Source organism: Haliaeetus leucocephalus, unplaced genomic scaffold (assembly GCF_000737465.1).
Source record: "Haliaeetus leucocephalus isolate CR32 unplaced genomic scaffold, Haliaeetus_leucocephalus-4.0 Scaffold251, whole genome shotgun sequence".
In the NCBI taxonomy this organism is placed as follows: domain Eukaryota; kingdom Metazoa; phylum Chordata; class Aves; order Accipitriformes; family Accipitridae; genus Haliaeetus; species Haliaeetus leucocephalus.
In genome coordinates this window covers 10587996-10600741 of record NW_010972687.1, presented here as the reverse complement: position 1 = coordinate 10600741, position 12746 = coordinate 10587996, and the positions used below count along the sequence as shown (strand labels likewise).

The following is a 12746-nucleotide window of genomic DNA, read 5'->3' as shown; positions in this document are numbered from 1 at the left end:
CTGCTTCCTTCGGCGCCCGCTGGCTGGGGCTTGCGTTGCCGGCTCACCGAACGGTCGTCCGGGAAGGGCCAGCCGAGCGCAGCGTCCCCGTCACCCACCCGCCCCCCCAGCTGGTGGAAAGGTGGACAGCCCCGCAGAAACCCACCACGAAGCGGCACGGCACGGCACGGCGCGGCCCCTCCCCGCGGGCTGGGAGCCCCTCTGGCCCCAGGGAGGCCAGGGCCACGCTCACCGCCGCCACCGGCGGCGCTTACTCCCCGAGGGCGTCGCACAAGCCCCGGGAGAGGCGCCTGCTCGAGCCGCCCCCCTCCGAAAGGGCCGGCAGGAGCCGCCTTTCCTAATGCCTCCGGCCGGCCCTCCCGCAGCCTCGTACCGGTACTCGTACTGCTCGTCAAAGTACTTGTCGGAATAGTAGATTTGCTTCTGGGCCATGGCGAGAGGCAGCGAAGGCGGCGGCGGCAACGAGCGGAGCGGACCAGCTCTTCCCACGGGCAACCGCGCAGACTAACCGCCGGCTTCCTTCCGCGCCCCTGCTCCGTTTGAATCTAACAGCTCAACTCTAATTGGCGCTGCCGGGGCAGCCAATAGCGTGCCGCGCCGCCACGCCCTCCGCGCCGCCGCGCGCCGCCAACGCTCGTCCTCCCACCAATCGCGGGGAGCGTTACGTAAGGGGGCGACGGTTGGGAGAGCGGCGGGGCGGGGCGGGGGCGCGCTGCGCAGGGGCGCGGTGATTGGCCAGCCGCGGCCGGGGGCGGGCGGTTCTAGCAGTTTCTAGGCCGTACGGAGTGTTGGGAGCGGGGGGTGGGGGGAGGTCAGGCGTTTGTGGCCGTTAGCGACCGGTACCCTGCGCGTGTCGTCATCTGCTTGGCGCGGCCCTTGCCGCGCAAGCGGCTGCGGTCCCGGGTGTTCGGGGGAATCGCTGATGGCAGGCAGTGGGAGGGAGCCTCCTCCGGCTTCTTGATCAAGCTTCGGGTTTCAGTTAAACGTGTGCCTTGCCCCGGTGCCACTCCCGTACCCCGTACTCCGCGGCCGGGGAGGGTTTGTGGACTCGTGGTGCCCTGGGCCGCGGTTACTTCACAAACGCGGCTGCTCCCCTCGCTTGAAAGGCTGTAGCATCTGTCACACCTCGCGTGCTACTTGCTCTGAGTGCTGGCAGAAAATAAACGTGGGGTGCAGGCGGGTTCAGAGCCGTGTGGGGTCTGTGGGCAGGATTTCACCGTACAAACATCCTCACCCAGCAACACAGCACAGTAAATAACTTTCACGGTAAAGCCTAAGTCGCAGCTTGCCAGGACTTGACAAGAGGCACTGCAGTTCCGAGGCTATGAACGTTATTTTTGGCATCAGGCTTTTTCAGTACGTAAACGCTGAATTCTGTGCTTTCCTAAACTCCAGTGGTAGTTCTTGGGTGTAGTTGCCCTGTGATATGACATAAGCTTAGTGGGAATGTTGCCAGAAAGGGCGATCTCAATCTCACTGTTGCTTTCTTCTTCACATTCTGTGCCCCCTGCCTACAGTGTGCTGCTGTCTCTCCTTGTTTGGCCTCTGCAGGAAGAGAAGACTAGTTTAATTTTCTACTTTCACAATGCTACCAGAAATGCAGGTATTGCCTGTGGTGATGTAATACATCTGTCTGAAAACTGTTCTGATGGGGGAAAAAAACTCAAAGTCATGTGAGGCACGAGTGCTGACACACACGCGTGGGTAGGGATCATTGCTTTTAGTAGCATTGTTTTTACTGGTACTGCAGCCTGATATCTTAAATGCTAAAGTTTAAACTGTCTCATGGCTTATAGCCGTTAAAAGGAGTGCTCATCATAATCTAGCAGGACTATTTTTTTCTTAGCTGGTCTGCATCTTAGGGCATGTTGACACAGGTCACTCACAGGCAAAACAAAGCTCAGTATTTTTGTACTGGTGTAGTTAAATATGTGAAATTCTTTTCATTTACAAAGATCCTCAGCAGGAATATCAATTTCAGTATAATCGTACAAGTACAAGCCGCCTGCAAGTTTTCTAAGGCATTGGTTGGATTATTCAAAACAGACTATGTTTTTGTTAGCTTAGTTCCGGGCAGCACAACTGTTATTTTTGAATTCTTAAGGCAGAGAGTAAACAATAATTTCTGTTAGGAATGGTGTTGTGTAATAATGGAAGGAAAGCTCATACCACCGCAACAAAAGGGTTAGGCTGGACGGAAGACGTTTCATCTGTGCGCCTTCTTTGTAACCTTTCAGCTTATCTCATGCATATTGAACATAAGAGAAAATTGACCTTTATGGAAGCCTATGTGTACACCTCCTTTGAGTTCACTCAGAAGTGAAAGCCTGGAGTCCTTTTAAATCAACTTTTCCTTCTATTGCAAATACTCATAGCAAATCATAGTTTTGAAAAGGATTAAAAGGATTCTTAGGCAGATATGCATCCAATTCCCTTTGAGATCCCTCAAATTATTTTGAAAATCCTTGTTGCTCAGGATTGAACAACTGTATTTGTAAGGCAACTGGTAGAGCTAACAAAGTGATATACTGGTTTTAGTAATCCAGGGTTGAGCTATCTTATTTAGTACCAAAGTGCCATTTCAGCTTCTTCTTTCATAATTTCTTTTCCCTGGCAAGACTTAAAAAATTGTTGAATGATAAATAAAGCAAGAGTACCAGGAATTTGTTAAGTTCTGCTATTAATTTGGTATCTTTTTCCTAAAACGAAAATCTTAACGTTAGGGATATTGTTTGTGAAATTACTGAAGTAAAGTAATAAGCTTGCTAAATGGTTAGCTTGTTAAATGGTTAACCTTGATCATCATTTCCAGGCACATGAACGACAAGAAAAGCATGAGGAGTAGTCAGTATGGATTCACCAAGGGGAAGTCACGCTTGACCGACTTGTTAAACTTCTGTGATGAAATGGCCTGACAGAGCCAGGGAGAGAGCAGTGGTTATTGTCTACCTAGACTAAAGTAAGGCTTTTGACACTGTCTCCCTTAACATCTTCGCAGAGAAGCTGTTGATGTATGGGCTGGATGGGCAGACAGTGAGATGAATGGCCGGACCCAGAGGGTGGGGATGAGTGGGGCAAAGTCTATTTGGAGGCCAGTAACTAGTGGTGTATCCCAGGGGTTAATACTGGGTCAAAGTCTTCATTAATGATCTGCACAATGGGGCAGAGCATACCCTCAGCAAGTTTGCAGATGACATGAAAGTGGGAGGAGTGGCTGAGGTACTGGAGGGCTGTGCTGCCAGGTGTATGGGCTGCAGAAACAGGCCGAGGGGAACCTCATGAAGTTGAACAAGGGGAAGTGCAAAGTCCTGCACCTGGGGAGGAACAACCATAGGCACCGGTGCATGGTGGGAACCCCCCAGCTGGAGATCAGCTTTGTAGAAAAGGCCCTGGGAGTCCTGGTGGATACCAAGTTGAACATGAATCAGCAATGTGCCCTTCAAGCATAGAAGGCTGGTGGTATCCTGGGATGTATTAGGAAGAGTGTTGACAGCAGGTTGAGGGAGGTGTACTTCCCCTCTGTTCAGCACAGGCGGGGCCACTGCTGGAGTGCTGTACCCAGTTGTGGGCTCCCCAGTACAAGAGAGAGATGGACATACAGGATAGCGTCCAATGAAGGGCCACAAAGGTCATGAATGGACTGGAGCATCTCTCCTAGGAGGAAAGGCCGAGAGAGCTGGGATTGTTCAGCCTGGAGAAGAGAAGGCTCAGAGGAGACCTTATCCATGTATATAAAAACCTAAAAGCAGGGTGCAAAGAAGACAGAGCCAGGCTCTTTCCAGTGGTGTCCAGTGACAGGACCAGAGGCAATGCCCACAAACCAAAACATGGGAGGTTCCTCCTGAACATTGGGAAACACTTTTTTACTGTGAGGGTGACGGGGCACTGGCAGAGGTTTGCCCAGAGAGCTGCTGGAGTCTCCATCCTTGGAGATCTTCCAAGCCATCTCGACATGGTCCTGGGCAAAGGGCTTGAGCAGGGATTTCAGACCAGATGACCTCCACAGGTCCCTCCCAACTTCATCCATGCTGTGTGATACTGTGCGAAACAGGGCTCTTCAGCATTTCCTTCAAAATATTGTTACACACAAAGGCTGTGGCAGTCACACTGCAAAGAAGGGAATAAAGTGTTTTGCATCCATTGTGGAAAGAACAAAAATGCTTAAACTTTGTCAAGGCAGCTTTGGGGTGGGCTTTAGGAAACATTTCCTAGCAGTACATAATTTAATTATCTAAGGACTAGAATAAGAACATTTTAAAGAAAATTTTAGAAAAAAAATACATCCTGCACGAATGTTTTAAGTCCAACTGTCCTGTCTGTGATCAGTGATTTCTTTGAGGCTTGCTTTCTGTGGTTGTGTCAGTTATGCTTTCCCATTGTAACTATTGAGCTGTAGAACAAAAGTAATTTTTTTTCTCCAGTGCTCTAGAATGACCTTTTAATTTGAATTGTAATACATTTTCATTTTCAAAGAAGTTAGTTTCTGGAATTAGGATTATTAAGTGGTGGATCTAGATCCTGACTCCGAAGCTTCTGAACCAGGTCAGAAGTGAATGAAACCACAAATACCTACTTTTATTAAAGAGAAAAGGTGTTGACTAGCTCTTACCATACACTCGTGCCTCAGCATGTTGAAGGCATATATAGAGGCATATATCAAAGAAATTTGCCCCAGTACAGACCAAAAAAAGTTCTGCATAGTCTCAGGGGCATAGGTCTGTTAGGAAAAACACATGAGCTGCTCAGCTGGAAAGCATGCTCCTGCTCAAAGCCCTGTCCAAATAGCTCTTGCTGCTGAAACACAAGGTAAAACTTTGAAATGGCAAAAGCATGAAGAGAATATTCTTGAGCTTCTCTCTCTGTCTTCTGTAGCTGTTATGCAGGCGTGTATAATTTTGAACAGCAGTAATCTATGTTCTGTATGAGAACAGCATGACTGTAGTCAGCATAGAGCCTCTTCAGGACTAAAGATGGACTATGAACATGTTTTTGGGGATGATTTCATGCATCTAGACAGGAACAGATTTGAATCCTCTGTGTAACCTGTTGCGTGTGACCAAGGCCATCCACAGAGTTATGTGGGCTATGATAAATAAAAATCTGTTATAAATGAGGGCCCGTGTGCACCTTACTATTGCATATACAGAATTCAGGATGTAAGTTACAGTGGATAAAAATGTTTTCCATGCTTTTTGACAGAAGGGAAAGATGCAAAGTTTCCCATCTGTGGTGTGCATAGCAGTTTCTGATTATAATTCTCTACAGCTTTTTCTGTTCATTTTTATGAGACATTTGAAAAATTTAAGTTGTATGTACCTTTACTGAGGTTCTGTTTTCAAACATGTCCTTATAAAACACTAATGTCGGATACTTGAATGTATTTTCCTGAATAGAACAGCAAGATCACAGTCAAGGAACCTTTTGTTACTGTCTTCATGAGTCATAATCATATACACAGTTAATAATTTGTGAATAATTTGAGTGTGAATCACATTCATAACATATATTGATGAACCGCTATCCATGCTTTTATATTTTTAATGTTTCCTATGGGAGCAAGGCTTAAACAATTGTACTCTCTGTCAGTTTTGATCATCAGTTAGCTTTTGAACCTATTGGCTCGTTTGGTCAAACTTAACAGAAGTGTTGCTAAACAAATTATTGCAGGTTTCATGATAACAGGTTGCCAGATAGAGCAGAAGCACTCTGATGGCGGATGACATTATAGTTAAGCTCATACCTTACTAGACACCAAAGAATCTACATGAGAAAAAAGACTTTATATAAATGCCTCAGTAGTAAATATCCTTCAGCCTTTGGTGCTCGTGCCTTCTGCGACAGTAAAACCAATCATTCACAAACCAGGAGTCAGTAGAAAATCAGTCACGGTTAGTTCTGATATCCAGTAAACTAACTTTTTAGTTGACTGTCATCTATACGGTATTTGTGTAGTATTTTACAACCCCAGTGATCCTCAAGGTACTGATCGTACAGACTTGATCAGGCTACTTATATGTGTAATATGATCAATATTTGTCTTTGCAGACTTGATCTTCAAAATTAGTTCACCTCAGTTTAGATACTTAAATTTGGATTTATTGCCTTACTCAACTTGAAAAACATTTTCATAAGCATGGAGTTGTTTGTGTGCTAATTAACCTCCCCTCAGTTAATGAAGAAAATGGGTTATTTTTGTTTTGTGTTTCAGTGCACACAAAAATGTGAACCAGGTCTTGGAGAGACTAAAGAATGATGCTATATTTTGATGGTTTAGCTGTCTGTAAATAAGCTAGTGTAAGTGTTGAAAATAAACTAGCCGAATTACTGAGGATTTCCATCTGAGAGAGGATAAACTGACTTGAGAAATAGAGCCAATTATGATGCATGCTCTTTCCAGTACCTGCGCTGGTTCAAGAACTGCATTTTGAAGGTGTTCTTGAATAAATTACTCCCAAGTCATAGAAGAGCCCAGCTTGGAGGGTAGGGGTAGAGATACAGAATGTCTGCAATCCATTCAGATCCTTGCGAAGCTTGGAGGCTAGTGTTGATCTGTGTTGTTTCATTGAGGTTTAATTCTCTCTAACTCTCTTTCTATGGATATTCCTGTGAAAGGAGTGATCAGAACCTTGTCTAAAGACTACAGCTCAGATCTGAAAAGGAGCCACAATGAAGTATTCCCATGTTAAACAAAATCAATAACGCCGAATTTAGCAGATGATTTCCATAGCAACCATTGCTCATATAACAAATTCAGGATGATACCGTATAATGACTAGAGAATCAAGCACAAGAAGATGCTGTCAAATGAGGCACAGTCCTGCTCAGGTTTTTCCTGTAGGCTGTGCAACGTGGCAGTATCTCAGAGACCAATGGCAAAAAATTTGCAGTGGAATCTCAGAGTTCTTCAGTTACTGGATATTTTTGACACAGTGGTTAAATAGTTTGAGTAAAGGTTTTATTTAAACTTAAAAATGTCAGTGCTAGACCTGTGAAAAGGTCCTTTAGCTAAATGTATCTTTGCAGCTTTCTGTAATGGATGTCTCCCATAACAGAAGAGTGCAAGAGTCAGAGAATTATGTGATGATACATTGCCAGATTACTCTAGACTCTAGGGATTACTGATGAGGGATTTCTCTGCAAATAACAGGCCCAGGTGGATTTTTGTTTCATGAATTTTCCAGTCATCTTTGGGCCAAAGATCTTGGGTTTTGTATTGGAAGGGCCTGTGAATGATTTATTCATTGTCCCAGATGTTTGTAGTTCCCAGAGGTAGAATTTATGTACTACAGGATTATAGGCTAGGATTTTGAATCTGACTCCAATGCATAGACTTTTTTTCTCCTCTCCCCTTAGGTAAATATTCCTCATTGATTTCTGTGAAGTTACTCAAATGTTTAAAATTAATCACTTGTAAATTTTGTACGTACACAGGAGGGAAAGCAAATGTATGTGAGCTGAAAATACATCTGTTTGCAAGTATTATAAAGCCTTTCAAGGTTGCTACAAAATGTTGCTAAAGTAGTAGAAGATGACTGAATTCAAATGAAATTGAATGGAATCTGAATAAACCATATATATACAAATAGTTTTTCTTATGGTTATTGTAACAATGTAAGGTTTAAAAGAGCCACTGGAGGGCTCACTGATTTCATGTGAAATGGCAAGCTGGTCTTTGAAGGCCAGTACTTGCATTTTTTGGCTAAAATGGTACTAATTGGTGCGCTAACCATTCGAAGAAGACTGGATGATAACAGAATTTTTGCAGATAATGGGCAGAGAGCGCTTATATTTTCCTCTCAAAGAATAACACTCTTGTGATTAATACCTGTGTCACGGTGTGGGAATATTTACAAAGGTTTGGAAGGTAGAAGAATCTAAATGTCATAGAATAAACATAAAGAACCAGAGTTCCTGCCCCCTTACCATAAAAATCTAAAAAGTCATCCTGTTAGGCAGCAGGATTTCCCCGTTTTGAGGAGCCACCCACACATCTGACAAATTTTCCCCTCCCTCCTGTGTTCTGCTGGTGACACTGAAGCCTTAGCGATGAGTCAGGCCCAGGACTGTGGCCTTTTTGAACTACTTGGTAGAGCTGGGATCAAATGCAACACATTTAATCGCTGTCAGTTTCTCCTGATATTTTGAATCAAGTCTTTCTTTCATTGCAGTTAAACAGAACTTAGTTCTCAAAAACTTCGGGAACAATGAATTCTGCTTATATATTCTAATCTTTTTACATTTTCCTCAGCCTGAATTGTTCCTTTGTCCTTCAGTTTTTTAATAATCTTTCTTGGATATGTAGATTATCATCCTATCCCTGATACAATAAATGCAGCTAAATGGTTTAAATTCAGTATTACCATCTTGCTTGAGTTCACAGCACTATTTACCTCTTTTGTGTGATAAACATGTGCTGAACAAAATACACTGCTCCTGGAGTGATTTTGCCAGTCATATGTGGGGTAAGCATTCTTTCTGCTCCTGTGAGTATGTTTTATCCCAGAACTTCACTAAGTCTGTTACCTTACTCATCTGATTTGTTGTTCTCCAGTGGTCATTTTCAGTTCTGCTTATTTCCAGATACTTCCCTTGCACTGAATAGCTATTTGAATTCTTTCCCATTATTTTGAATCCTGCATTTTGCAAGCTAATTGTTTTTTTTAATCCCTGCTTATATGTCCCAAGTTTTAGTGTTCCTAGTGACTCCCTTCTTTATTTTAGGTACTAGAACAGTCATCTGTTGCAAGGGGTACACAGAACTTTGAATTTGTCTTGGTGGGTAATCCTCTTTTATCATTCACAATTAAGTACACATATTTTTAGTTTCTTAGTGCTTTACCCACATCTTCCTAACAATCAGCTTTTTAGTCATTCATCTAAAGAAAAATATCCGCCACTTAAACCCTCCCATTATACATTACCATGCAGTACCTATACAGAAAATATTTTAACAGTTATAACATAGATGGGAAGAAGATTCTACCTGGAAATAAATTTTGTCGCAGTCTGTCTTTCCTACTGCTCAGACTAAAACCGTTCATCAAAATCACCTCTGCACTGCATTTGCCCCACTCTTGCTGTTCATGGGGCCATGTTGCAAATCTGATATAAAAAAGAACTTCTTCAGATGACTTCACTTCTAAAACTGGTGCATGTTGGAAATATGCTCAGTTGAAACCTTGTCCTTTTTTTCCCATCTGTATCACTTTACCTAATGAAGGGGATTGCCTCTGCCCCAAACTGTTCCAGTTCAAAGAGCATAGGAGGACATGCCTTTTTTCAGTTATCCTAAGAATATCCTTGACTGAAGTCTGTCTTGGCCATCTTACATCATTACATACACATCTATACAGGATGTTCAGTAAATTCATAGAAGAGAAACACAGGCAAACTGATTCAGCTGGCTTTCCAGCTATTTAAACTTAATGCCTTTTCTTGTTTTTAGCAGCACATCAGCAGTGTTGTCATGGATACTGAGCCAGGTCGTGTTTTGCCAGCTTACAGATGTGCTAAAAATGGGATTTTCCCTTCCCACCTGTTAACCATTCTTACGGACTTGATTGAGGGTCTCCTGAAGTCAGTGAAAAGTCTTTGGTCATCTCAGCATATTTTGGACTAGGATGTAAGTGAGCAGTAGAATGCCAGCAAACGTTCTGTCTCATAATAGTTGTCAGGTATTTTTTACGTCTTATTCAACTTTTGAAAATTAGATACATGTTATGAGCTTTTTCTCATGCTGGAACACACCGAACTTGAAGCTTCTGCTGGCTTAGTCTGGTAGTGCAGCTCCTGCATCTTGCTATTCCTCCCATGGTAACCTATCATCGCTGCAAGAGGGGCGTGCGGGCTCAAACTGTTAGGTCTCAGGGCTACCTTTTGGGGAAAATAATTTTTTAAAACTTTTATTTTGGGGCATAATGTTTGCATCAGAGGTTCAAAATACGGACTGACAGCAAATGTGGAAATCGTTCTCGTGCATTGTTGTATCTTGGGATACTTTCAGCCACGCCAGGGCCGACCCCAGCCTGCACAGCAGCTGCTTGCAGCTGGCGCCGGCCCGGGCTGGGCCGCTGCTGTGCCGCAGGCATGCCCGCGCCTGGGCAGGGACCCTGGACCTGCTGGCCGTGCTGTCACACTGGGCTCCCCGTGCCCCTTCCCTTAGGCAACTGTTGGTCCTTCCTTTTCCCTGACACTACAATTTTTCAGCTGTATCTTAAAATATAATACCTCCTTTTTTTTTTGTCTTTTACCGGAGATCCAAACCCTGCCAATACTGTGTGCCAGCTTACAGAGGGAGCTAGTGGGATTTCAGTTTCCCCTTTCCCCCAACCCCTTTTTCCAACTCACCCTCCCCTCTCTGATGCTGGAATCCCCTGCCTTTGCAGCGCAGCACCGCCACTCCTGACTCACTGGTCCGGCTGATCCTACCTGCCGTCCAGCACAGAGCTGGAGTCTGTGTGACTCTCCCCATCCTCAGCCTCAGGCCAGAGGCTGTATGATGGATGCGCTGTATCTCAAAATACTGCTGGTAGCTGACACTTTGTGAATCATCTCTTAATTTTTTTTTTTTTTTGGGTGAAATTCCCTAAACTTACTGCTGGCCATGCTGATTTTAATCTTAGGTGAAACAGTAGAGGCTATGGAAAACACTAGCTTGATTCTTTGTGAAGACAGAAAAATATTGTTAATTCGTCTATTTACATGCGTTCTGGAATTAGGTGTTTGGTAACAAACGTTTGGCAGGGGGAGGACCAGGGATGTGTAAGCTTGATTCACATTTTTAACTGAATCTGCACTGTGGCTCTGTACATACATCTATGCCCATAGGACGTGCCTGCCAGAATGCATCCTGGGCTCTCCATCCCTGTACTGCCCAGACCGAGGACTGGCCAAAATATGCCACAACTTTATTTCCTGTGGAAACTGTGGTGGATTGTGGACGTGGCTTGCAGCCACATCTTTACTGAACTGTAATCTGCAGGACACAGTTGCCATACTCATCCAAACCTGGCCAGAGCTTCCCCTTTCAGCCTCCTCAGCTTAAATAACTTGCTTTACAAATCTGTATATTAAGACCATTGCTAGGTCTTTGGTATATGTAGCTTTCCAATAGAGTATAACTTTAGTCTCAAATCCTACAACTGTCTGTGGAAAGAACTGGGATAAATATTGTCACTGCAACTGCAGTATGGTAAGGATATAAATCTGGAACTGTAGTGTTTAAAAAAGACATAAAATGCATGAAACTTTGAGAATGTACTTGGGTTTTAGACTTGCAAATCTATTTTGGGACGATACCAGAAACAAAACTGGGAGTAAGAAGGGTGTGTTTCAGGATAACAGGTAAACTAATTGTTGCCTGAGATTGAGACACAGTTTTTTTGGTTCGGTGTTACAAAAACTGCTTACAAAAATTACTGTGCTTTGGGTAGTTGGTGTTATACTTGGAGTTTGGGTCTTGACAGATAGAAAACATTTAATTTGATTTTGGAAGAAATGGATTTCAAAGACCTTGTGTTGTCAGGTCTACCATTTTTTATGTGTGCATAATGGCAAAACAAATCTGAAATGAGTCCCCATCCTTTGGAGGAATTCAGATGACACTGGTCCGTTACTACTATTATATATTATTATCATATATGGGGTGGGTTTGCCACAGAAGGAAGATTAAATAGTAAAGGGTAAACTCAGACTCATCATCCAGCCTGAAAGCAGGAGATGGAGTTCTTGCTCCATGGGCTCCAGTTGGCAGAAATACGCAAGCACAGTATAGTTCCAGATGTGTGTTTTCTCTTGTGACATGAAAGGCTGCATATGGGATAAATACTCTGGCTTGATCATGCTCTGTTTTCTCCTGCTTGATACCAGCTACTAATCTGCTGCTGCAAGGAAACTCTCACTGAAGATAGGGCTAGTTTGGTTTTTATGGGCACAAGAGCAGTCTAAACTTAGTGTAGCTGGTCATCTAGGTCTCTGGTGATAGAGATGGGCTTTCATAAAGACAAAATTAGTATATGGTCTGAATTGTCCTGTAAAAGAATCTTGTACTGACTTGGAGAGGAAGCCTAGGCAGGTTAACCCGTTGTCCCTCATTAATCCTTATGCATATCACTTGTCTTTTAATGACATTGATCATTGACATCAGTAGTTGGGTGCTGGGCAGTGAAGCTTAGACTTCAAAATTGCTGGTTCACACCTTGAGAACTCTTGAAGTGTATTTTAAGCAGCAAAATGTGTTGCATGTGTGAAATACCAAATTGCCTCTCATTAGGGACAGACACTTTTTCCACTGTCTGTGTATTATAATTTTTTAATGTGAAATATATATAAATAACAAATCTATGAAATCTCCTAAAATAGAATCTCTGGAATGCTCTCCGACATTATTGTGCATTTTTGTATGTCTTAGTTATGCCTGAGGAGTCTGAAAACTTTCTTCATTTTGTCTTATAGCTTAGCAAGCGTTACCATGGTACCTTGTAACATTTTTCCAATCAGCAGATGGAGCCACAAGGGGAAAAAAAGATTTGAGTGAAAAATTTTGGAATGGAATAATGCTAAAATAAATCAGTTATAAAAATGCTCCATATGATTGATGATAAATTAAAGCAAACAGTCCTGTAATGTATCATCTGTTAGTTAAACATGTGCTCTCATTTATCTGATCTGCACATAACCAAAGTCAATTACTGTAAATTAGTGACAACTAGTGGTGGCCTTTACTTAAATTGACGCTGTATCCCCTT

At 43.2% G+C, this 12746-nt stretch overlaps 1 protein-coding gene across 1 annotated transcript in view; it reads right to left on the bottom strand.

The window, feature by feature from the left end:
- The window catches only part of CKS2 (CDC28 protein kinase regulatory subunit 2), a 3404-nt gene extending 2885 nt beyond the window's left edge, over nt 1–519 (bottom strand). The window contains exon 1 of the mRNA XM_010568697.1: nt 374–519. Coding sequence (XP_010566999.1) covers nt 374–432 — 59 coding nt within the window. The 5' untranslated portion in view covers nt 433–519. The remainder of the gene's footprint in view (nt 1–373) is intronic.
- Nucleotides 520–12746: the final 12227 nt, after the last annotated feature.